The 26,704-nt window shown below is 48.6% G+C and overlaps 1 protein-coding gene across 13 annotated transcripts; it reads right to left on the bottom strand.

Annotated features, from left to right (window-relative positions):
* On the bottom strand, positions 1-26,704 carry PMVK (phosphomevalonate kinase). 13 transcript variants are annotated; one of them, XM_081494648.1, is made up of 7 exons: positions 26,622-26,704; positions 20,654-20,748; positions 16,168-16,316; positions 13,474-13,537; positions 10,523-10,675; positions 7,735-7,864; positions 6,051-6,584 (listed from the first exon to the last, which is right to left on the bottom strand). In XM_081494648.1, the coding sequence occupies exons 5-7, from the start codon at positions 10,607-10,609 to the stop codon at positions 6,448-6,450; spliced, it is 354 nt and encodes a 117-aa protein (XP_081350774.1). In that variant the 5' UTR covers positions 10,610-10,675; positions 13,474-13,537; positions 16,168-16,316; positions 20,654-20,748; positions 26,622-26,704; the 3' UTR covers positions 6,051-6,447. The 13 variants fall into 13 exon arrangements, 12 of the variants coding, with proteins under 12 accessions (XP_081350767.1, XP_081350768.1, XP_081350770.1 ...); XM_081494649.1 differs by having other exon boundaries at positions 26,627-26,704; XM_081494641.1 differs by lacking the exons at positions 20,654-20,748; positions 26,622-26,704 and adding an exon at positions 1-5,086 and having other exon boundaries at positions 6,445-6,584; positions 16,029-16,188.

The following is a 26,704-nucleotide window of genomic DNA, read 5'->3' as shown; positions in this document are numbered from 1 at the left end:
TTACATGAATGTTCATAGCTTCTTTATTTGTTATAGCCAAACACTGGAAACAACCCAAATGTTCAACAGGTGAATGAATATACAACGGTAGTATATTCATGCCACACAACAATAAAAAGAAACAAACTATCCACATGAAACTGCAGTGATGTAGATGGATCTCAAAACTTATGCTGAGTGAAAGAAATCAGACCAAAAAAGACTATACAGTGTATAGCTCATTTATACAAAGTTACTGAAAATGACAACTAATCTATAGAGACAGAAAGCAAATCAGTGGTTGCCTGGGAGCAAGGGTTGGGAGAGGGAGGGTAGACATGGTGAAGTTTTTGAGGGTGATGGATACGTCCATTTTTTAAAAAATATTTTATTTATTTGGCTGCACCAGTCTTAGTTTCACACAGGATCCCAGATCTTCATTACAGCATCTGGGATCTTTAGCTGCAGCATGAGCACTCTCAGCTGTGGTATACGGGATCTAGTTCCCTGACCAAGGATCAAACCCAAGCCCCCTGCATTGGGAGCTCGGAGTCTTAGCCACTGGACCATCAGGGAAGTCCTGGATATGACCATAATTGTGATCATGGGCATATACAAATATCAAAACTTGCCAAATTGTGCACTTTAAATATATGCAGTTATTACATGCCAATTATACCTCCATTCAGCAGTTTAGAAGCAGAATAATAAAATTTTAAGAGAATATTAGTGATACAAAAGAACACATATATAATATTAAAAATAACTTAAGAGCAATACTCTGAGATCATAACCATATACAAAATTAACAAAGATTAGGAGGGTGGGGAGAATGTCTCCAAACAAAAGGAGTTAAGACTCTCATCATAACATAGGGTATCAAAACTCAGGGTTATTATTGATTTTGATATTTAGAGAAATTTCAGGGTTTTTTTTTTAACGCAGAGAATCTTCAAGTCCAGCAGAAGTGACTCTAGTTAGCCACTGGGTCCTCCCATGTTAAGGGGCATCAGTGCCAACCTGTCAAAGGATGAGGAGTAGACTTGCTGGCTTCCCAAGTCACATCCTGTAACTCTTCCAAACACTCCGAGCCAGAAACCAGATCAGCACCTCTACAAGGGACATATGAGAACCACCATCCAAACGTCCCCTTCTCTGCTTCATCCCTGCCTCCTTGGTATTTAAACTTAATTAACAACAATCAGTGATCATAGGGCAATTCCACTGCTGGGTAGACATAAAGGAAAAAAAACAACTATTTCAAAGAGATATCTGCACCCCCATGTTTATTGTAGCATTATTCACACTAGCCAAGACATGGAAACAACCTAATTGTCCATCAGTTAATGAATGGATTAAGAAAATGTGCTACTGTTTACAACAGCCAGGACATGGAAGCAACCTAGATGTCCATCAGCAGACGAATGGATAAGGAAGCTGTGGTACATATACACAATGGAATATTACTCAGACATTAAAAAGAATACATTTGAATCAGTTCTATTGAGATGGATGAAACTGGAGCCCATTATACAGAGTGAAGTAAGCCAGAAAGAAAAACACCAATACAGTATACTAATGCATATATATGGAATTTGAAAGATGGTAATGAAAACCCTACATGCGAGACAGAATAAGAGACACAGATGCATAGAACAGTCTTATGGACTCTGAGGGAGAAGGTGAGGGTGGGACGTTCTGGGACAATAGCATTGAAACATGTATATTATCATATGTGAAACAGAACACCATTCCAGGTTCGATGCATGAGACAAATGCTCAGGGCTGGGGCAATGGGATGACCCAGAGGGATGGGATGGGGAGGGAGGTGGGAGGGGGATTCAGGATGGGGAACACATGTAAACCCATGGCTGATTCATGTCAATGTATGGCAAAAACCACTACAATATTGTAAAGTAATTAGCCCCCAACTAAAATAAATAAATTTATTAAAAAAAAGAAAAAAAAAAGAAAATGTGCTAGGTTTACACAGAATGGAATATTTTCAACCAAAAAAAAAAAAAAGGGAAACCCACCTTTGACAGTAACATGGATGAACTTTGAGGGCATTATGCTAAGTGAAAGAGTCAAAGAAAGATAAATACTGCACGATCTCACTTACATGTAGGATCTAAAAAAACTATACTCAGAAACAAGAGTAAAATGTTGGCTGGCAGGGGCTGGGAGTTGGAGAAATGCAGAGATGTTGGTTAGAGGTTACAAACTTTCAGTTACGAGATGAGCAAGTTCTGGAGATCTAACGTACCACAGTCACTGTACTTAGCAATACTGTATTGTATACTTGGAAGTTGCTAAATGTCCTCACCACCACCCAAAACAAATGACAGTTATGTGAGGTGACAGAGGTGTTGTTGTTCAGTCATGTCCGACTCTTTGTGACCCCGTGGACTACAGCATGCCAGGCTTCCCTGTCCTTCACTATCTTCCGGAGTTTGCTCAAACTCATGTCCACTGAGCCAGTGATGACATCCAACCATCTTATCCTCTGCCCCCTTCTCTTCCTGCCTGCAATCTTTCCCAGCAGCAGGATCTTTTCCAGTGAGTCCACTCTTCACCAATTTTGTGGTACTTATTTCATAATAGACATATGTATCAAAGCATCATGTGTACACCTTAAACTTATAAATATTATATGTCAATTACAGCTCACTAAAGCTAGGAAGAAAGAAAAATAAACCAGTCATCTCTCAGTCTGGTACAACACTGAGGGGGAAGTGACCTCACAAGTGAAGTGAAAGTCACTCAGCCGTGTCTGACTCTTTGCAACTGTATAGTCCATGGAATTCTCCAGGCCAGAATACTGAAGTGGGTAGCCTTTCCCTTTTCCAGAGGACCTTCCCAACCCAGGGATCGAACCCAGGTCTCCTGCATTACAGGCAGATTCTTTACCAGCTGAGCCACAAGGGAAGCTCAAGAATACTGGAGTGGGTAGACTATCCCTTCTCCAGCAGATCTTCCCTACCTAGGAATCGAACCAGGGTCTCCTGCATTGCAGGTGGATTCTTTACCAAGTGAGCTATCAGGGAAGCCCTCACAAAGGGCAGAGCTAAGGGGAGGCCCAAGGAGCCAGAGTCTCTTTGTTGGAAAGGACCCCAGCAGCCTCAATACCAGCGGGAAGCAGAGGTTCCAGGCCCAGGTAGGGGGGCTGGATCAGAGCCTCTGCTGGGAGGTGAGGAAACATCCAATGCATGAAATGACCACCCACAAGATTCCACCCAGCGTGACTCCTACAGTCCTGCCTTACCCTGCCTCCAATCACATCCATTTTCGGATGCCCACTGTGGACCCACAGCTCTAGGAGACAGGACTACAACTACAAGATAGACACGGCCCGACCATCAGGGAGTTTCCCTTCCAGTGAGAATCCCAGAGGGAAGACATGTGATGGGGCTGGGCAGGTGCTCGGAGATGAGTTCCAGACCCTTAGCGCTGTGGTTAGAGCTGCCACTCTGCCAACAGTCAGCCGGGCAGTGGTCCTCACGGCAGAGTAGGTGAGAGGCGGAGCTCGGCCTTCTTCCCGGGGCTTTCCAGGCTCTCTAGCCTCAGAGCTGGTGGGTGAGCTGAGGGGCCCGAGGACAGGCGGAGGGCTGTGTCTCGGAGAGCTCCAGAGCCCTCGCCATGGCCATTTGCTGGCCAAGCCCAGGCCTCGAAGCAGCTGCGCCCTCTCCTCCATTCCCCCTCTGTGGTCTAATGGCGGTGCCAGTCTCCATGGGTCACCATCCGCGGAGGCCTCCCTCAGCAACTAGAGTACATGGACACTGCCATTAGGGTCACAGCTTCAACCAGCTTAAGTGTCTCCGTTCACATTTCAAAAATTGATACAGCTGAGATCAGCTGTCTACCCCCTAGGAGGTGGCCAGAGGTCAGGGTTAAGTTGCAAAGACACTGCCCATCACGACTTCAAGTCCACCTCTGTGGGTGGAGCTGTTCTCAAAGAAGGGCAACTGCTGTGAGCTGGAAACTGACCTGATGGGCATTTGCTACATTTATTCCTACTGATCCCACTCAAATGATTCGCTCCAGTTTAAATGAAAAGCCCAAGGGCTGGCTGGGTGCTGGGTGCCTGGCTCCCTCAGTGATGACAGCTGGGCAGGCTCTGGGAACCTGCCCGAGTGCACCACCAGCTGAGATCTGCCTCTTCAGCAGGGCCTGGGCACTGGTGGAAGGACAGAGACTAGGTGCTGGACCAGTGCTCTGGGGCAGAGTAACCGGCCGGCCCAGGGATATCTCCTCTTAGTCTGGGCCTCGGAGGGCAGAAGTTGAGCCTTAGGACTTTGCCTTTCTTTGTCACAACAGAGAATAACATTTGTTTTGGTGGAGGCTTACAGCAACATTGTGACCGGACATGACCTGACCTTAAGAACAAAGGATCTGACGCCAAGAAGCTTTCAACAACTAACCACGCCACCCACCTTTCCTATAAAAGAGCTTTGCTGAAAGCTTTCCGGGAGTCAGGGGTCTTTTAAGGCAGAAGCCACCCGTCTCCTTGCGTGGCCCTGCAGTGAACCTCTCTCTGCTCCAAACTCGGACGTTTTGGTCTTGTCTGGCCTCACTGTGTGTCAGGCACACAGACTGGCATTCAGTAATAGACACAGGCAAGGCAGATTAACATAACCTGGAGACCAATCAGCCGGGGGTTAGGGGACACAGAGGAGTCTACGGCTTTCAGGCCTGTGGGAGAGCTGGGGACTAGTCTCAGGAAGAGGTGATCTAGGGAGGAGATATGGGCAGGAATGTGTAGAGTTCAGTGTGGGTCACAGTGAAACTGATGGAATTTCCTTGGTTGTCCCCTTATCAGTGTGAACCATCAGAATTTATAGGAGAACAAAGTCAGTGCCAGAGAGGTGGCGGGCCCAGGCTATGCAGTAGGATGGCCAGGATGGCCATGCGGCTTTGCACCATACCCCAAAGGTACATGGCTGAGGGGCCCGGTCAGGAGTCAGGTGGCCTGTCTTCTGGCCAGAGTGCCAATATTTACTAATCCTCTACCCTGGACAGGTTGTTTACTTCTCTTGGGTCCTTGGCATCTGCTAAATGCAGATGAAAATGTCCTCCTCAAATATTTCACAGAGTGGCTGTGAAGAATCTGGAAGAAATTTAGATATTGTATAAGGCTCTATTGGAGAAGGCAATGGCAATCCACTCCAGTACTCTCGCCTGGAAAATCCCATGGACGGAGGAGCCTGGTAGGCTACAGTCCATGGGGTCACTAAGAGTTGGACATGACTAAGCAACTTCACTTTCACTTTTCACTTTCATGCATTGGAGAAGGAAATGGCAACCCACTCCAGTGTTCTTGCCTGGAGAATCCCAGGGACAGGGGAGCCTGGTGGGCTTCCATCTATGGGGTCGCACAGAGTCAGACACAACTGAAGCAACTTAGCAGCAGCAGCAGTTTAAGGCTCTATGTGTTTCCCAGGTGGCACCAGTGGTAAAGAACCTGGCTGCCAACGCAGGAGACATAAGAGATGTGGGTTTGATCCCTGGGGAGGAAGATCCCCTAGAGGAGGGCATGGCAACCCACTTCAGTATTCTTGCCTTGAGAATCCCATGGACTGAGGAGCCTGGCAGGTCACAGGCCAAGGGATAGCAAAGAGTTGGACATGACTGAAGTGACTTGGCGCTCACACACACACACACACATAAGGCTCTATAAATAAGTGGGGTCAAGTCCAAGGACTTCTATGGGAAAGCTGAGGTTACATGACTTGCCCAGGGCCACTCAATGGTTACCAAGGGCCATCCAGCTCTGGTGCCTCTGGCTTTCTATGATACCCCAGCCCTTCTGGGTACCTGCTGGTGGCACTTTTTGTGGAACACTGAGCCTCTCTTGGGGCCACCCCAGCAGACAAGACCCTCAAACTCCAATCCTGCCTCAGACATACACAGGCCTGTTACCCGAGTGGCCCAGATCAAGGTCAGCCTCTGCAGGATATGCTCCAGCCCACGGGGGAGACAGAGCAGGAACCCAGAGCCACCAGGTCAACCCAGACACTATGGAGCCCCATGCAAGTTGAGCTGTCATCTGGGAAAAGAAAGATGTCCAGTTCTGAGCAAGTGCTCCAGAGAGGTTTATTATATCCACACTGGGGAGTCCCAGGCTCCTGCTCAGAACAAGGGGCTGAGGACATCCAGTCAGGGAATCATGGCCACCCCAGGCTGATAGGCCTGGCACCTGTGGAGATGGTGACGCTTCTGCTTCAAACAGAGCCAACTCCCTCCCTCTGCCCTTTAAGTCTCCTTGTAAAGAAGTAGGGCTGTCCTCTTCATGATGAAATGAGGTCCCTGGCGGTTTCTTAACTTGTCTGACATCTATCAGCCCCCAGAAAGCTTGACCCAGGCCCTCTGTCTGCTCCCCAACCTTGGCCAGCGTCAGCAACCGCGTGTCCGTCACAGTCAGCCCACCCTCACCCCACCAGCCCCCAGCTTGCTCCTAGAACCTGCCGGCTAAAATCTGGAGCGGACAAATTCTATCAGGTGTTCCAACTGCTCCTCCAGCCGCTGTTCATCCCCATGGTTCTCAATGACCCAATCGAAGGTCCCGAAGTTGTCCAGGCCACACTCTGACTCAGCGTCGTCCACCCCTGCGGAAAGGTATGGCAAGGTCAGGCCCATCCCTCCCAACAAACACAGGCCCCACGAGGAGAGGAGCCACCCTCTCTTTAACGCTCCTCAGCCCCTCAGAGCTAAGCACCACTCACCCCAGAGGGCACTCCCGCATCCCTGAAACACTGGGACATCAGATTCAGCGGCCCACAGCCACCTGAGCCCCGCAGAGGGTCCCACTGACGTCTTCCCTTGTCACTGCCATCTCAAACCACAGACAATCCAAACAGTAATTTTGTTTTCATTTTATGGGAAGCTGGTCATGTCAATTTCGATCCAGACATCTCTGATTCAGGCCTCTTGGGAGGCAGCATGCGCCATTCTCACCTGACAGTGAGGATGGTGATAAGGCCATCCACCTGGTGGGTCCGCTGTGACTATAAAGTGAGATAATATGTTCAAAGTGCTTAGCACAGGCCAGAGTGAGTGCCCAGGAGATGAGTGTGCTTAGACACTCAGTCGTGACACTGTGTGACCCCATGGACTGTAGCCCACCAGGCTTCTCTGTCCATGGGATTCTCCAGGCAAGAATACTGGAGCGGGTTGCCATTAGGAAGCTACTCACCTCGTTTAGGAAGAGTCAGACCCACTGATCCTCCAAGTCACAGTGACTCGGGGCAGGGAAGACACCTGAGCTGTGCCCCTGAACTGCCACAGAGCAGGTCCTGGGCTGGCACCACTAGGGCCATCTAGGAGAGCTTCCTCTCCCCCTCCCCCACTGTGTTAATCAAACAGGAGTGAGGTTTGTCAGGCCTGCCCTCTGACCCACTGTCAGTGCCCCCTCCAGGCTAGAACGCAAAGGTGAAGGACCAGGGGCAGCAGAGGGGTCCCAGCCAGACCTCCAGAAGCCCACTGGCCTAGAGAAGACAGCCCAGGTAAGGGAACCAGGCCAAGGTCACAGGGAAACCTTTACCCCAAGGACAGCATCCTCTACTCAACTCCACTTATTAATCTGGAGGCACTCCTGAGCCCCAGACCTCAGACTCCTTCTTATAACCCCCTGCTCACACTCCCCAGCCTGCCAGGGAGACAGTGGAAGACCGAGAACGTGGGAGTGGGCGGCCCGGTCTACAGTGGGCCAGCCGGCCAGCATGCTGAGCCCTGGGGCAGAGGTTGTGAGCAGCTTACCTGGTGTGAACACCCAACCCCGCTGCTGCCGGCTCTCCTCCGTGGCCACCACACGGACCGTCTGTGTCACAGCCCCATAGGCCTCCTGAAACCACTGGATGTCAGACACCCTCCGTGTATCACTTACCAGCTACAGGGAAAAGGATATAAACCAGTGACCAGCAGGATATGGTGCAGGAAGCAGCAGGACCGGACACTGGAGCTAAAGGGGAGAGGGGGAGACCTGGCCCCATCCCCAGTAAGCAGGAGCCCAGACTACAGAGCCCAGACAAGTGTAGCCCCATTCCCTATGATCACCCAACCAGCTGGAAGGGACATTCACTCCTTCCTTCAGGCATCCCTCCCTGATCTATGCAGCCTGAGGCCTGCTCTGCTGTGTGCTACTGTCATCACTGCTGAGCTGAAGAGGCCTCAGGCTCTGAAATCAGATAAGCCAGGCATTTTACAGATGAACAAACCGAGGCCAGAAACAAAGATACCTTAATCAGTCCCTGCCCCCAACACCTTTTAAAATGGAAATGTGACCTTGTCAGCCCCGTGCCCTAAGTCCCTCCAAGACTTCTCATCATTTTAATAAAATCCAAAGCTCTCAGCCCAGCTTACAAGGCCCTTTAAGATCTGACACCTATTTCCTGTCACCTTCCCTTCATTCATTCTGCTGCATCCAACTGACAACCTTGCCCTTTCTTAAACATCCCAACCAGGTCTCCTCCTCAGGGCCTTTGCACTTCCTTCTCCTTCTGCCTGGCTCCCTCACTTCAGAGAGGTTTCTGCTCAAATGTCACCTCCTTGGACAGGCTGACCCTACCATCCTGGCTCCTTCCAGTCCCTCTCAATTCTGATATGCTGTTTATTCTTTGACCACTAAGTATTCATGAAACCATCACTACCTCTTTGTGTGTTGACTGTCTGATCCATCCTCTGTAGAGCAGCTCCATGAGGGGAAGGACTGTGTCTCACTCACTACTCTGTCCCTGGCCCATAGCACCAGCTGACTCACATGGAGCACTCAGAAGCACATGGTCAATGAATGAATGAATCAGTGAATAAAGAGGCCAGATGTTCTTATCCTAGCTGCAGGCATGTTCACTCAGCCAATTATTAAACAAATACTATGAAGGGAAGAATACTCACTCCAGCATTCTTGCCTGAAGAAACCCATAGACAGAGGAGCCTAGCAGGCTACAGTCCTTGGGATCACAAAGAGTCAGACATGACTGAGCGACTAACACACACTTGTCAAACACCTACTGTGTGCCTGGCACTGTGTTAAGACTCTTGTAGTAGAGCTGTAAGCAGACCTGGTACTTGCCCTCAGGGAGCTCTCAGTCTAGTGGGAGAGACACTCTAAACCAGCAGCTTCACTAATTACCGTGCAATCACAGCACATATCAACTTGCATCTGGACCTTAACACTGTGAAACCAAACTCCTGGTTTTCTTCCCAAACTTGTTCTGCCACATCATCCCAGTCTCAGAAAACAACAACTCCAGCTGTCCAACTGCTCAGAACAAAATCCTTGGACTCATCTCCTGTCCTTCCACCCTAGAGCCATCACATCAGGAAATGCTACTGGTTCTACGTTCAAAATCTGTGCAGAATTCACCCCTCTCTCCACTCCCCTGCCACTCCAAGTCAAGCCATGGCTACTTTGCTGTCCTGTGGAAAGTTCCTCAGCCTGGCCTCTCTGCTTCCACTCTTGCTTTCCTCCCAACAGCCAGGAAGAGCCTCTTAAATCTTAGATCATCTTTAAAATAAATTTTTTAAAAACTTAAGATCAGATTATGCCTCTCCTCTGCTCAAAACCCTCCAGTGAGTCCCCATCTCACTCAGAGCAAACTCCAGGCTCTTCCAGAGAACCTGCACGACTTGACTTCATGTCCTGCCACTCAGCCTTCACCTGCAAAAATCCATCTAGGTTACCTCTTACTTCCTGCAGGTCCTGCTCAAATGTCATGTCAGTGAGGCCTTCCCTGATACCCTTAACAAAGCAGCAACCAGGGCCCCCTCATAGCTGTGGCCTGCTTTCTTTTGCCCCTTAGTAGTTATCTCCACATATTCTATATTTATTTAGGGCCTAACTCCCTCTACCCCCAGCGACAATGTATATATCCTGAGAGGAGGGACTTCAGATTTTCATATGATGTATCCCCACATCACCTGGAACCAGTCCTGGTACAAGAAGGTACCACTGGCTGCCAGAAAGAATGAGGAAGGAAAAGGGTAAGGAGCTACAGGAGCACCTGACAGGGAGCATCAGTTAGGACCTGGGTATCAGGGAAGGCTTCCCTGTGGAGGTGCCATGGAAGCTGAGCTGGACCGAACCAGGTGAAGAGGGAAAGGAAGAGCGCTCCAGGCAGGTAGAAGGACATGGGCGCAGGCCCTGATTCCAGAAGGTTGATTTATTTAAGGAACAGAGAGAATGCCAATGCTGCTGCAGCTGAAGGAACAAGGAGGCTATAAGGGCAGCAGGAGCCGATCATTCAAGGCCCAGAAGTTCATGTTAAGGATTTCAATTCGTCCATCAGAACGGTAGGACAAAGGGTTCCAAACATGACTTGGTTTTTGTTTCTTAAAGGATCACTCTGGCTGCTGTGTGATGAACGGATCACAAGGGGCAAGAGCCGAAGCAGGGACCAGTGTGGGGGCTGCTCCAACCGCCTGGGTGAGAGACGGTGGGGCCTTGGGCCAGGGAGGTGGCCGTGGGGAGAGAGAAATGGACATATCTGGGGAGGGACGGAGGGTTGGGGAAACAGATTTTCTCAATGCCACCATAGAGCCCACTCACCCAGACAGGCTGGCAGACACCCTCCACAATCTTCCTGCAGAAGAAGCCTGGGTCAGCCTGGCGCTTCTCCTCACCCCAGCGGATCATGTCCCTCCGATAGGCCTCCTTGTAGGTGCTGGCATCCAGGAGTTTCTGGAAGTCCAAGCCGTGCTCCTGCCCAAAGCACATTCTGTTTATGCCACCAGCCTCTCAACCTCGCTGGTCTCCCCTAAAACAGAAAGAGGGTGCCCCACCCACCCCCACCTTGACTTACACACCCCCCACCCCCCCCGCCGAGGGCTGCTGCGAGGACTCATGAGGTTGCCACCAGGACAGAGGCCTGCAAGGGAAAGGGGCCTAGAAACTGAGAAATCCCAAACACTGGCAGATAGATGGAAGAAAGTCTTGAGGTAATCCAGAAATTGTTTTGGCTTGCCTTTAAATGTGTGATGTGGTTTTCTCTTCTGCAACAGTTTTACCTTCCCAATTATTTCTGGCTTAAACTAGTCCTGAAATTAGTTTGCCTCCCTTGGGCACACAGGCTTAGCCTTCACCCAGAAGTGGGAAGTCTGAAAACATAGCACTCCGTATCCTTCCACTACCCCTTCTGGCATTGTCTGTCCCCATCCCAAAGCCCAGGAGACCTGGCTTCCCTGTCTCTCTCCCCTCCCCCCACCCCCTTCCTCACTCCCAATTCTGGGCACCTTTGCGGAGTCAGCCTCACTATGTTTGGCTCCGGGCACTCCTGGAACCCTGAGGCAGGAGGGGCAGCTCTGACATCCTGGGAAGCTGCTTCCAGGCGGGCCTCCCTTTCTCCAGGGACACTGACAAGCAGTAGGGTCCATCAGAGGGCCCCAGAATGGGAGGGTTCAGGTTTCAGCTCCCCTGGCATTCACTGCAGCAAGACCCTCTCCCCAAAGACTCAGTTTCTTCATGGGCAAACTGAAGGCGCCGTGGCCTAGCCAGTCAAATCACCTACTACCACCTTGTTCCAAGGCGAGGCCAACAGCCATCTCCCATTTATAAACTAGTTTCCCACATACTCTTTACCATGGGAGAAGGTTAGCTCCCAGGGGGATTATGGTCGGCCTGTCAATTATATTTCCCACTGCAATTGAAGAAATCAATGCGTTAACATTTCATTTTGAATCTGTTTTGTAATGGGTGTAAGGGATGAAGTGGTGCTGGACTTAAAAACAGCAGGCCTATCAGAGTCTCCTCCTGGGGTTTTAGAAATGCCAACTCCTGCCCACTGACCGTGCCCCACCCTCCAGCCTGGCTCAGCATTATGGACTGGGGCCTAATTTGGGAAGTCTGGAAGCAGACCAGTGGTATTTCAACTGTTCCCTCTGAGCCCTGGGGTTTGGAAGTGTCAAGCCCCACTGGGGAAGGCTGAGTGCCTCCCCCTCATTCAAAATCGCTCCCAGTCTGTCTACTGAATACAAAGAATCTCTGCATCCAATTTCATTTAGGAAAGGTTCCCACTACAAAGGGACCTCCCTAGTGGCTCAGATGGTAAAGCGTCTGTCTACAATGCGGGAGACCTGGGTTCGATCCCTGGGTCGGGAAGATTCCCTGGAGAAGGAAATGGCAACCCACTCCAGTACTCTTGCCTAGAAAATCCCATGGACGGAGGAGCTTGGTGCAGGCTACTGTCCATGGGGTCACAAAGAGTCGGGCACGACTGAGCGACTTCACTTTCACTTTCCCACTACAAAAAGATTTTGAAAACCACTGACTCTATTATCCCAGGACCCCCCAGGCTGCCATCCTACAAATGGGTCTGTTGGGCTGGTGGGAGAAGACCAGTGGCACAGGGAACAGATTCATTTTGTGTGGACTCAGCGGTCCAGAGACCAAGGAACCATAAGCACAAGAATGATGCACCTAGAGGTCAAGGTCAGAAATGCAAGCAAAAAGCAGGCTCTTCATGGTGTGGGGAGCTGATCTCAACTTCCAGGCTCCCTTTTTAAAATCTAAGGTTCTAAGGTTCTGAGATTCCTGTTTATTTTTTACATTCCTATTTTTTTTTTATCTACATGGTTCAAAATTCAAAAAGTAAACATTATTTACAGTGAAACATCGTTCGTTCTCTGTTCCCCAGCCACACAGCTCCCCTCCTGGAGGCAGCCAGTGGTCCAGTCTCTTATGTATCCTGCCCAGGCTTTTACACAACCCAAGCATCCAGAATGGTGCTGAATGCACTCCACATGTATCTGTTGAATGGCTGAATATATGAGCAAATATGTTTACAATTTTCCCCATTTTTATATAAATGCAGCATTCTCTACAGTGTTCCCAGGTGGCACTAGTGGTAAAGAACCTGTCTGCCAATGCAGGAGATGTAAGAGATGTGGATTCCATTCCTGGGTCTAGATCCCCTGAAGGAGGGCATGATAATCCACTCCAGCATCCTTGCCTGAAAAATCCCATAGACAGGGGAGCCTGGCAGGCTACAGTCCATAGGGTCACAAAGAGTTAAACACGACTGAAGCAACTTAGCAAGAGCAGTTTTCTCTATACACTGTTCTACATCTTGCATTTTTCACTTAACAATATAACTTGACAACTCATGTGATTAAGATTCTAAGGGGAGAATTCCACGGGTTGTGGCAGGCCAACTTTAGAGGGGGCAGGGGGTGGTGATCTGTGTCATATTATTTGAATAAGGGGACAGACTGTTACCAATAAAACAGCATCAGAGCTGCCAACTCACATCTACAGCCTTTTCTGGACACGCTTTCCTGAACATCCTCTAGGGAGGTGGCCTGAAGTGAGTAAGGTCAATGGGAAAGAAACTTAAATGGAAAATGCCGCCCTATAGGTCCACCTATAGAAAGCAGAGAGCTGTGTGTCACCCTGCCAGCAGGGGGTCATAGGGACCCTGCTAGTGACTCAAGCAACAGCAAAGCAACCAAAGCTTGGGAGCTGGCTCCTTCCAACCCACCAGGTGCCACAGAGCTGCCACCTACCTGAGCGTACTGCTCCTTGAGTGGACCGGAGAGCCGGAGTACAGCACACACGTCAGCCCCTAGCCTGTGAGACAGAGAGAGCCGAACCCCATTAACCTAGGGCTTGCAGGCCCCAGAAGAGTGAAGCCCCATGTCAGCTATCAGTACCTATATAACCTTGTCAAGTCTCAACTTCCCGATCTCCTTATCTGTAAAATGGGTAACAGTGTCTGTTCTGTCTCCCACAGGATTAACATGAAACTCAAATGTGAAAAAGCCCTGAAACTAACAAGTAAGACAAATAAAAGTATAATTACAGTGTGAAGATCCTAGGAATATTCTGGCTGGATTTGGTTACTGCTGGGCTCCTGAACTTGTTTTCTCATAGCCAGGGGTATTCAGTCTTAAAGGACTTTGTCTGCACACATAAACAACTCATTCATTCACTTGCTCAATTTACTCAACCAACCATCTATTGGGTATATTTGGATCCAGGTGATACAAATGTGAATAAGATATGCAATTTCTGGGACTTCACTATTGGTCCAGTGGTTAAGACTCCATGCTTCCACTGCAGGGGACACGGGTTCAATTCCTGGTCAGGGAACTAAGATCCTGCCTGCCACATGGCCAAAAAAAAAGATACATGACTTCTTCCCTGACCGTGAGATGCTCACAGATTCACTTAAACACTGACATGGTGAGGTGGGTGTTCTTATTTCCATGTTTCAGGTGAGGAAACTGAGGTTGAGGGAGGAAAACTGACTCACCCAAAGGACCACTGCAAGTCAAGTACTAGTAACAAAGCCAATATTGTAAAATGCGTCCTAGGTGGTGCAGTGGTAAAGAATCTGCCTGTCAATGCAGGAGATGCGAGTTCTATCCCTGGATCAGGAAGATCCCCTAGAGTAGGAAATGGCAACCCACTCCGGTATTCTTGCCTGGAAAATTCCATGGACAGAGGAGCCTGTCAGGCTACAGTTCAGAGTGCTGGAGAGTCGGACACGACTGAGCGCACACACACACACTGGTAAAATAATAATAAAAGCCAACATTTAGTCCCAGTGCCTGTGCAGGTGTGTTCAGTTGCTTAGTCACGTCTGACTCTTTGCGACCCCAAATACTGTAGCCCAACAGGCTCCTCTGTCCTTAGGATTTTCCGGGCAAGAATAGTGGAGTGAGTTGCCATTTTCTACTCCAGGGATCTTCCAGACCCAGGGATCAAAGCCCAACATGTCCTGTGTCTCCTGAATTGGCAGGCGGATTTTTTATCACTGAGCCACCTGGGAAGCCATGCCTGTAACTAGGTGCTAAGAGTTGTTCTAGGCCCTTTGTGCACATTATCTCATTTAATCCTTACAATCACCCTATTATCTCCAACTCACGGATGACAAAACTGAGGAACAGAACGCATAAGAAACTTGGACAAGATCATACTCGAAAAAAGTGGTGAGTCAGAATTTGAATCCCGGCAGTCTAATTCCCAAGTCTGTGCTTCTGACCACAAATTGACTGATGTACTGGGTGGAGAAATGTAACTTGGGAAAAGGTGGCAGATACTTAGTGATGAACGATTCAGGTGGCAAAGTCTGCCTTGGATTTTCCACAACCTCTTAAGAGTCCCCACGGTGTCCAACAGCAGCTTCCTAGCATCCTCAACACACTGGCCTTCAACAGGAGAAAAGCCCCACTCCACCTTCTCTGGCTTCTGTGCTGTCTTAGCCCAGAAAAAATGCTCCAACACAGAACATCTTGTTTTGGGAGTAAACCTGCTGAGATTCCCTGGTGGCCCAGGGGTTAAGACTCCACGTTTTCACCGCTAAGGGCCAGGATTCGATCCCTGATTGGGGAACTAAGTCTCACAAGCATGCAGGCAGAGGCCAAAAAAAAAAATAACACTTAAACAAAAAAGTATTAAAGAAGCAATGGGGAAAAGCAAAAAGAACTCATTCCTTAGAGCTAGACAAAAGCTGAATTTGAGTCCTGGATCTACCAATTACTTTGTGTTCCTGGCAGGTTTGGGTGTTGTCTGTCTTGAACTTTTCAGACTCTCCTTTTCTGCATGTGCAAAATGAAGATACTGACTAAAAATACCACACTGTACCTAACAACAGTAAGTGGCATACAATAAAGGCTCAGTAAATCCCATCAACTAGGTGGAGTGCTAGGTAAGGATTTGTCTGTGGAGTCAGATACAATTGGGGTGTGGTCTGAGGCAAATCCTTTTTTTGTGACTCAGTTTCTTCTTCTGTACATTACCTCTCAATACTGTCAGGAGGATTAGGAATGGTGTATAAAAAGCGCCTTGGTAGCAACTGTTACTAATACTTCTCGGAAGATCTACAGCTTACCACCTCTCTTTGGAGAGGAGACCGCCTGGTTCTTTGAGGTGGGAGTGTGTAGACTGCTGTTTTTCCTGACGGTGACAATCTTCCACTTCTGGCCACCCAGTGCTCCTTCTGCCCTGCAACCTGAGGACCCCAACTCCAAAGCTCACTCCATCACACCCCAACATACCCCTCGTGTCACGTGACTCGGGGGCTCCCGGTTCTCCTCCTTCCCCACCCCATGGACACCTGCTCTGAAGCGCCTCGGTCACGAAGTCCTTCCCGGATTTCCTCTTCCCGCTGAACAGCAGCACCAGCCCCGGTACGCCTCCCAGCGGGGCCATGGGGTCACCACACTTTGCGATCCCTGAACCTAACTTTTCCCTACCCCTTAAATCCGACCACCGGCACAGAATGGACGCGGCCACTCGGTGGAGCGGCAACAAGGAGGGGTTCCGCGCCCCTCCCCCGTCTTCTTCATGGGCGTGGAGAGGACAGTCAGCCCGCATACGTGCTTCCGTGGATTTAAATTAAAGCCTGGGCAAGCGGAATATGGAAAGAAAGAATGTTAATTTCTAGGGCAGCCTTCTCCCTTAAAGAAGCTCCCCTACCAGAACTCATTTGGAACCGTCCAACCCGCCCACAACCTGATGTCACGGCCCCGCCTCCTTAGCAGACACGCGTGACACGTGGGGAGACGGGAGTTGGACGCAACTATTGTCTTCCGGGGGTGGCGACGTCTTAAAATTTCCTAAGTGAACCTCACATTGCCTTCCACACAATCCTACTAACACACCCCCCAAAAAATGAACTTATTCATATTGCGAAAGCTTTCAGAACTACCTGTTTATCTGTGCATTTTAATGCAGGTGCTAAAGCAAATCCTTATATGCCCCCCACAGTGAAAATAGGTGTTTCTGTATGTGAAATAAGGCGAGGACTCAAGGGGCGTGTCTGGTGGCGTCATGATGGGGGAGGGGCTTACTCAAACACGCTTTATTTTATTGTTAAATGGGTTTTATAGTGAGTGAGGCTACTGCAGTTCGACCCTTTAAGCCAGGAAAGAAAACTCACGTCGGTTTTCTAGCCGCGGCTTCCTCTCCAAAAGTTTTCTGAAGCCAGAGAGCTTGGAATAAAATAAGTGTAAAAGGCTCTTTGAAGCTACTCCTGGACTTAGATTACCTAGTTTGATCTGGAGTCCAGCTCTCAACCAGGAGTTCAAGGGGCAAAATAAGGGGCAGTGATCTGTTTCTACCCTGAATTCCCAGCTCTGACTCTGCCCTCAGCAGCTGCTAGCCAGCCCCAGTTAAGGAAGTGGAGTTGTCTTTAGCTATGGCTCGCTGCCCTGTATCTCTCTAAATTTGTCAAAACAGCCTGCAACCCATTACTGCTTCTGTTTTACATGCTATCATGTGAAGAGAAGTGAGGTGTGAAAATCTCCTTTGGGAGAAACCGTTAATTCTCTGAACATGGAAAAGATGGCACAGAAGAAGCTAAGGAAAATAGAACCATCAGTGGTCAGATACAAAAAGAATGGACTTTGGGAAGGTCTTTTTTTTCTTGTAAGCAACTCTGAAAGCACTGCACATTTGCATCCACTTAGAAGAAAACCTACAGTGGAATTGCAATCCCAGCTTTGGCAACCCAACAGTTGGCAGGAATGTGACCTTCAGCAAGTCACTCTTGAGTTCCCATCTCACAGGGTTGTAGTAAGAAGGAAATGAGGAAAATATATGATAAAATACAATAAAAATGCTTCATTTATTATTAAGTGCCAGATGCGAAGAGCCGACTCATTGGAAAAGACCTTGATGCTGGGAAAGACTGAAGTCAGGAGGAGAAGAGAACGACAGAGGATGAGATGGCTGGATGGCATCACCAACTCAATGGACGTGAGTTTGAGCAAGCTCCAGGAGATGGTGAAGGACAGGGAAGTCTGGTATGCTACAGTCCATGGGGTCGCAAAGAGTCGGACGCAACTGAGCAACAATCTAAATATGGAATCGTTGGACTTCCCTGGTGGCGCAGTGCAGAAGAATCTGCCTGCCAATTCTGGGGACATAGGTTCAATCCCTGGTCCAGGAAGATTCCACATGCCACACAGCAACTAGGCTCTTGTGCCCACAAGCCACAACTACTGAGCTTGTGTGCCACAACCATTAAAAGCCCATGAGCCTGCACTCCATAACTACTAAGGCAGAGTGCTGCAACTACAGAAGCCCTCACACCTAGAGCCTGTGCTCTGCAACAAGAGAAACCACCACAATGGGAGGCCTGTGCATGGCCACAGAGTAGCCCGCCCTGCTTGCTGCAACTAGTGAAAGCCCTGGCACAGCAATGACCCAGAGCAGCCAAAAATAAGTAAATAAATAAGAAAGATTTCAAATAAGGAGTTGTTATTTATTCTGAGCCATGTGTGATTTCAGAGTTCACTTTTCTTTTTAATATTTATTTACTTATTTAGCTGCACTGGGGCTTTGTTGTGGCATGTAGGATCTAGTTCCCTGACCACGGATCGAACCTGGGCCCCCTGCATTGGGAGCTGAGTCTTAGTCTCTGGACCACCAGGGAAGTCTCAGTTTCAGAGTTACAATCCAATGCAGGATCAGATTTCCCAGGTCACCTTCAACAAATTTCTTTGGGAGTTCCCCGAAAGCACCAGGCCCACCTCTGCCAGCAGAGACAAAAAAGGATTAACTGCACTCCTGCTCCTGCCGTCCTGAGTCACCCTGAGAAATCAGATCTTCTCCCAGAGTCTCACCTGACCCAGCCACATCCCTGCCCCTTCCCCCCTGACCCTTCCTAGAATGAAGCTCCCTGGAAGGCCCAGTGATCAGAAAACATCCCCCATCCCCCAGTCTCTTCTCAGTAGCTCCCTCCTGCTCCCTGCCTTGGTGGAACCTCGCTGTCCCCTACTACCCTCCCAGTGGCAGCCTCAGAGCTAAGCATCCATAAACTTGGTGTCTGTGGCCTTCCTCCCACTCCATTTCAGCTTCCGGGCCATTCCTCCCCTGCTTCTTAGAAAACTGTGGCTCCTCTAAGACTCATACCACCTGGCTGAACTGCCCTCTTCCCCTCCTCATTGTTGACAACCACCAATGCTGGTGATCATTCTCACATCCTGAGTCTCAGCCACTGGCTCCCTGTCTTCTTTTCCACTGGATTCCCATCATCATTCTTGATGACTTCACTGTCTGTTGGTCAGCCCATCCAACACCCCAACAGCTCAAAGCCTTGGCCTCGGACGTCCAAAGGCTTTTTCTTCCTCTCCTCCTCAGAATATCAGCTCTCATGAGCACACCCTGGGCCTTGTCATCACCAGAAACCATTCAACCTGCAATTTCCCACACCATCCACCCTACCCTTCAAGGTCACTTGCCCACGTGCTCCCCAAAGGAGTGCTTCGCTCCCAGAGCCCATGAAGCTCTTCATGTTATGTAACATCTGCTTCTCCTTCCTTCAACAACCAAAGGGAACATGGAACACGTGAATACATGTATAAAGCTTTCCTAATCTGTACAGGACTGCACAAATGTGAGGCACTGTTTTTAGGGTAGAACAGGCTGGGCTAAAGGCCAGGCTGCTGCAAAGGGTGAGGCAGGAAAGAGTGCAGGAGTAGCAGTGTCTGACAGGAGCAGAGACCAGAAGGGAGTGGCCAGAGTTCCTGGAGACCGAGATTGGAAGCCAGAGACTCTAGGTGACACTGCCTCCTGATGAGGGTTCAGAAGGTGATGCCTGAGGAAGCCAGTGCTGGCCTCAGAAAACAGAAAAGTACTCCCAGAACTCAGGAACACAGGAACCTCTGAGAGTCACCTCTCACTAAAGGAGTGGACAATTTAAAGAGAGGTTTGGGACTTCCCTCTGTCCATGGAATTCTCCAGGCTTCAAGACTGGAGTGGGTTGCCATTCCCTTCTCCAGGGGATCTTCCCAACCCAGAGGAGCCTGGCGGGCTATTAGTCCGTGGGGTTGCAAAGAATCGGACATGACTGAATGACTAACACTTTCCCTTTCACTTTGGGATTTCCCTGGTGGTTCAGTGGTTAAGACTCCACACTCCCAATGCAGGGGGCCTGGGGTTCCATCCCTGGTCAGGGAACTAGATCCGACATGCCACAACTAAGAGTTCACATGCTGTAAATAAGACCCTCCTGAGAGTCCCTTGGACTGCGAAGAAATCAAACCAGTCAATCCTAAAGGAAACCAGTCCTGAATATTCATTAGGACTGAAGCTAAAGCTCCAATACTTTGGCCACCTAACTCGAAGAGCCAACTCATTAGAAGAGACCCTGATGCTAGGAAAGATTGAGAACAGGAAGAGAAGGGGATGACAGAGGATGAGATGGTTGTATGGCATCATTGACCCAATGGACATGAGTTTCAGCAAGCTCCAGGAGATGGTGAAGGACAGGGAAGCCTGGCGTGCTGCAGTCCATGGGGTTGCAAAGAGTCAGATACGACTGAGCGACTCCACAACAGCTAAAACCCAGTGCAGCCAAATAAATAAATTTTTAAAAAATAATAATAAACAAAGAGAAGTTTGCCTCACTGACCCAAAGCTTAGGAGGAAGGCCTGTTTGAAGGTCACCTGCTCACTGTTTTAACACACTCAGAAACCAGATAAGCCTGCAGGGGAGTGGCTCTTACAGCTCTGCAGAGCCTAGAAGAGGGAAGAGCTGGGCTTGTCAGTACCCCTCCAACCTTGCCCAGGCAGAGGGAGCCCTGAGCAGGGGGTACCAAGGTCTGCCCCTCCAGGGCAAGCCTGTCCCACAGTGGAACCAGATGCCGTCCTGGCTCAGCAACACCACGAGTTACCCCTGCTTCAGCTCTGTGCTCTGGTTCCAGTTTATTCTCCCATGGTCATTGTCCAACTTACCCAAGCATTCCCCTCTGCTGGTGTGGTCAGTGTAGATGTGACTTGTGAATCAGTCCTCGTGTGTTTGATGACCACCATTTCAGGCGCAATGGAGCCTAGCAGATGCAGGACAGAATGGGATGGGCTTGTTTGTTTTGTTTGGATTTTTTTTTTTTTTTCAATCCTTATTCATTTATTTATTTTGCTCCACCAGGTCTTAGTTACAGCATGTGGGATCTAGTTCCCTGAGCAGAGATCGAACGTGCACCCCCTGTGTTGGGAGCATGGGTCTTAGCTGCTGGACCACTAGGGAAGTCCCCTGGGGTTGTAAGAAAATAGTACGACAGGGAAAGAAAGGAGGGGAAGTCTGAGTCTATGAGAAGCTGTTGGGAGAGACATCTATGCATTCATTCAACGTGTATTAAAGTTCTAAAACATGCCAGGAACTGCTAGAGACACAACAGTAAACCAAACAGAGTCTTTTCTCAAACAGCATTTATTCTTATGGGAGACAGGTAGTTTCAAGACAGCTTAAAATGGAGCATGAGAGCCTTCATTCCAAAACTGGAGAGGGAAAATTTATATAAATTAGCACTTGCAGGATGCTCTGATATAACCTGGAAATATCTCTATGCATCCTTATATTAATAAATGTTATTCCCTCTGCTTGAAACACTCTTCTCATCTTTTTGTCATGAAACAGACTCCGACTTGTACTTCAACACTTAGCTTGTCTTGCCTCTTCCAGTGAGCCATCCCTTACCCCCTATCCCATCTGACTTACACGTATCTGTTTTCTGTGCTCCTGATATACCCTGTGCTCTGTGGCTCAGACAGTAAAGAATCCACCTGTAATGCAGGAAACCTGGGTTCCCTCCCTGGGTTGGGAAGATCCTGTGGAGGAGGGCATGGCAACCCACTCCAGTATTCTTGCCTGGAGAATCCCTATGGACAGAGGAGCCTGGCGGGCCACAGTCCATGTGGTCACAAAGAGTCGGACACAACTGAGCAACTAAGCACAGCACAGCTCCACTGCATAGCACCTTACACTACATCATAACTGTCAATTTACTCACTTCTCTCCCCTCAGATAGCTAATAATTAATATCTATTGAGCATCTGATGCAAAGAGCTGACTCACTGGAAAAGACCCTGATGCTGGGAAAGATTGAGAGCAGGAGAAGGAAGCAACAGAGGATGAGATGGTTGGATGGCATCATAAACTCAACGGACATGAGTTTGAGCAAACTCCAGGAAATAGTGAAGGACAGGGAAGCCTGGCGTGCCACAGTCCATGGGGTCACAAAGAGCTGGACACAACTGAGTGACTGAACAACAACAATTGAGCATTTACTATGTGTCAGACCTCAGTCATGTGATGTAAACAATACTATCCTGACTTAAAAATGAGATAACCAAGGCTCATTGTAACTAAGAGATTTGCCCATTTGCTCATTTACCAAAAATATTATCATACATTGCCCCCCACCCTGGGATCCCACACCAGAGAGAAGGGGCGAAACAACTTAAAAACAACTGGAGGGACTTCCCTGTTGGTCCAGGGGTTAAGAATCTGCTTTGCAATGCAAGCAACTTGGGTTTGATCGCTGGTCAGGGAAATTAAGATCTCACAGGCCGTGGGGCAACTAGGCATGCCCTACTGAGCCCGTGTGGCAGAAGAGAAGCCCCTGTGTACTGCACCTAGAGAAAGCCCCAGTGCAGCCAAAATAAATAAATAAATAAATAAATTTTTAAAAAGGAAAAGTCTAAAAAAAGTAAAAAACAACAAAGAATCTGACACTTAGGGTCCCACTCCTCTCATGAACCCCCTCCCCCTATATTTTTAAGAACCCAGTAAGGATGAACCCAGCTCGGACTTTGCAGGTTCTCTAGCTTTAAGAAATGCCACAAGCCAAAGTTGTCCCTGGAGGTGAGAGGTTGCTCGCCTAAGGAGTTCACAGAGGGTCATCCAACCCTTCACTGGACAGTGCACCCGCTCCAGCAGGCCCATGGAGAGTTGGAGTCTCCTTTTCAGTTGCTGGTCCACAAATTATTTCCATCACTATAAGGTAGAGATTTTACCTTCAGTTTTATGGCTAAGAAAACTGAGGCACAATTCAATGAATATTGTACAGCCAAGATAAAATCTGAGCAATCTGTATATTGATTTATAAAAAGACATGCTTCTAACATTCAAAGAGCATCTACTATAAATACTATTATTTATACAGCATCTACTGTAAATACTATTAACTTCATATTCTTATCATATCTGTAATGTAGACAAAAAAAAGTAAAAAGTAAATGAAAGACAGAATGACCATATGATGAGCAATTCCACTTTGGGGTATGTATCCAACAGATTTGAACGTAGGTCTCAAACAGATGTAAGATTCACATTCACATTAGCACTAGTTGCAGTCATCAAAAGCTGAAAACAATTCAAATGTCCATCAACAAATGAATGAGTAAATGAGGGAATTCCCTAGTGGTCCAGTGGTTAGGAATTGGCACTCTCACAGCTGGGGCCCAGGTTTGATCCCTGGTCAAGGAATTAAAAATCCTATACCCCTCTCGGTGAAGCCAAAAAACAAACAAACAACAACAACAAAAAACTCAAACAGATGAATGAATAAACTAAATGTGATATATACTTACAATGGAATATTATTCAGCCTTTAAAAAGGATAAAATTCTAAGGAGGGAAGAGGAGGGTGAGACGAATCGCAGTAGTAGAACTGACATGTATACACTACAGTAGGCAAAATAGATAGCTAGGGAGAAGCTGCTTTGTAATACGGGGAGCTCAGGTTGCTGCTCAGAGATGACCTAGAGGGGTGGGATAGGGGTGGGATGTGAGGGAGGTTCAAGAGGGAGGGATACATGCATACATATAGCTGATTCACTTCGTTGTGCAGCAAAAACTAAAGCAATATTGTGAACCAATTATACTCCAATTTTTTTTAAGTTTTTAAAAAATCATAAAATCTATGAAATAAAGAATAATAGTTGGCTTGGGGGAAAAAAGAATAAAATTCTGACACATGTTAAAAATTAAAATAATAATAATGTAGGCAAAGCAAGGATCCTCCCATTTTCAAAAGAGACAGTCTCCAAAAATTTAACTAATGTACTCAAGGATGGTGACTACATCTAACTATTGAACACAATAAGAGAACAGAGTTTTGTTTTGGTTTTTGTGGGGGTAGTTTGTTTGGGGTCTTTTTTGTTGTTGTTGCACTGGGGCTTCGTTGCTGTGCTCAGGCTTCCTCTAGTTACCACGAGCAGGGCCTACTCTCCAGTTGCAGTGCATAGATTTCTCCTTGAAGTGGCTTCTCTTGTTGTGGCTCAAAGGCTCTAGAGCATGGGTTTAGTAGCTGTGGCACACAGGCTCAACCTGCAGGCTCAGTTGCTCCACAGCGCGGGGTATCTTCCCAGACCAGAGATCGAACCCATGCCCCCTTCATTGGTAGGCGGGTTCCTAACCACTAGACCACCACGGAAGTCTGAGTTTTGTTTTTTTTTAAAACAAAGATTCGTGATTTTGAGACATAATTTTGTTTTTCCATTAGATTATTTTGTGGTGAATGTAAACCCTGGAGCTGAGGGACAGACTACAAAAGAGCAATTGAGGGGAGTTCCTGCTGGCCTAGTGGTTAGAATTCCAGGCTTTCACTGCAGTGGCCCAGGTTCAATCCCTGGCTGAGGAACTGAGATCCCACAAGCCACACGGGGCAGGCAAAATGATTAGTGATTTGTAGATTTCATTTGTCATTTAACAATCTTAGTGATAAAGGCCAATGCTTATTTTCTTTTTTTTAATTATATATTGTAGTTAATTTACAATGTTGTGTTAGTTTCAGGTATACAGCAAAGTTATTCTGTTATACATATATATGTATCTATTCTTTTTCAGATTCTTTTTCCTGTATAAGTTATTATGGAATATTGAGTAGAGTTCCCTAACTATACAGTAGGTCCTTGTTGGTTACCTATTTTATATATAGTGGTGTGTATATGTTACTCCCAAACTTCTAATTTATCCCTCCCCCCTCTACCTTTCCCCTTTGGGGACTGTTATTTAACAATGTTAGTGATAAAGTTTGATATTTCTTTTCAAAAGGAGATTGAACACTCACCAAGCTCTTGGAAAGAATATCAAGTAACAGCCCAGGGCCAGGCCCAGGGTATGAGTGCTCCATAAGTGACTGATGAATAAATGGATGAGCATATTAATGGGAGCTCTTATGCAAAGAGTTGGGGAGCCTGGATTTACCCTTGAGGCTAGAAGGTCATTTGTGGGTATCCTCAAGGCTGAGACCTCATAACCCCACATTCAGTTGTTCTGGTTCCAGGGCAGCTCCAGGGGTCCCCTCTCTCCCTCCCAGCCCATCCTTGGCCAGCCTCCTGTCTCTCCCGCTGCTGCCCCCCTGTGGCAACCGCTGCAGGCATTGCTGCAGGAGGAGCCAGGCGTGAAGTCACTGTCAGCGGCAGCAGAGGAAGATCTGTCTTGCAGCAAGCTGCTCCTCCAGACCTCACCTCAGAGCCTAAATTCCAAGGGTGAAGAACCAGAGAGAGGAGCGGAGGTAGGAGGAGCAGGGGACTCTTAGTCAGGCAGGGGGAACAGGAGACTCTTAGGAGTCAGCAGCCCTGGGCTCTGATCTCCATTCTGTCCCTAGCAAGCTTTGCGACCTTGGACAAGTCACTTGTCTCTGGGCCTCAGTTGCTACCTCTGAACAACAAAAGAGGTGGGACCAGTGCTCATGACGGTCCTTCCAGGACTGGCCTCCTACCCACATGCTGGGGCCAATCAGGTGGCAGCTGGGAGCCAGAGAGGAAATGCTTCCAGGGCCAGGTAGCTGAAGTCAGGGGTACACAGGCCGAGGGAGGAGGAGTCAGCTAAAGGGACCCAGAGTGTGTGCACACATGGTCAGTCGCTTCAGTCATGTCCAGCACTTTGCAGCCCTGTGGACTGCAGCCCGCCAGGTGCTCCTCTGTCCATGGGATTCTCCAGGCAAGAATATTGAAGTGTGATGCCATGCCCTCCTCCAAGGGACCTTCCCAACTCAAGGATTGAGTTGCAGGTGGATTCTTTACCACTGAGCCACTGGGGAAGCCCGAAAGGGACCCACAGATGGGAGCTCAGCTATTTCTTGCAACCCCTGGGTCAGCTCTGCGGGAGTGGCGTGGAAAGCAGTGGTACTGGACATTTCAAATTTCCACTGACGTCCTAAGGGCTCTTTGGGGCCCAGTCTTCCTCCACTGTCACTGTCCAGCTATCATAGGACCTTAGGCAAATCAACTCTTCCCTCCCTCTCAGTTCTTCATCTGTATAAAAAAAAAAAGAGATTCATGGTCTCACCTTCTTTAAGGTCTACTTCTCAGTGAGATAAAAGGCAGACAAGGGCTCTGAAAGTCCATGGCCCACGGAGATGAGAGAGGCGGCCTGTTTTTCATGCTACGATTCCTGCACTGGGCCATCCCTACAAAGAAAGCTGCCTCCCCAAGGGCCCAAGGCCGCATTCCAGATAAGCAAGCATGTCTGGCAGATCTGTTTGGCCCACAGGTGATTGAGCTTCCCAAGGGGGCCGTCTAACACCTACCTCCCTCTCCACAGTGCACGGCTTCAGGTTTCTGCCTGTGGGCCCTGCATGATGACCTTTCACTTTGACTGCAGAAAAGGGCTCAGTGGTGACCTCAGTGGACGCACTCCCCTCTGCTGGGTGCCTCCCATCAGGCCCAGTAAAGGTAAGTGTACTGACTGGTAAGAAGTTCTCCAAAGGGGCCCTGCCCTGGAAAGGAATTCGGGGGTGGGCAGGGGGTAGGAGGGACACAAGGACTGGGAGGTAGGCACATACAACTTGGTGGAGCAGAAGGGTCGCCTGCTGGAAGACTGGCTTTATCCCTGTCCCACATGGTAAACAATCAAGCCCACCAGCTCCCCCTCCCCCGTCCCCAGCCCCCTCCACCCCCACCCCACACACCTCACCTCACCTCACCACCTACAAAACCAGTTCCAGCCTTTCCTCCTTCTTTCCTGGTATCCTGTGAGGATGCAGTCATCCAACTGTC

This window comes from Giraffa tippelskirchi, chromosome 5 (assembly GCF_054371585.1).
Source record: "Giraffa tippelskirchi isolate mGirTip1 chromosome 5, T2T-mGirTip1v1.2.pri, whole genome shotgun sequence".
NCBI classification, from domain to species: domain Eukaryota; kingdom Metazoa; phylum Chordata; class Mammalia; order Artiodactyla; family Giraffidae; genus Giraffa; species Giraffa tippelskirchi.
Note: the sequence above shows the minus strand (reverse complement) of the source record. Positions and strands in the feature narration are given on the sequence as shown.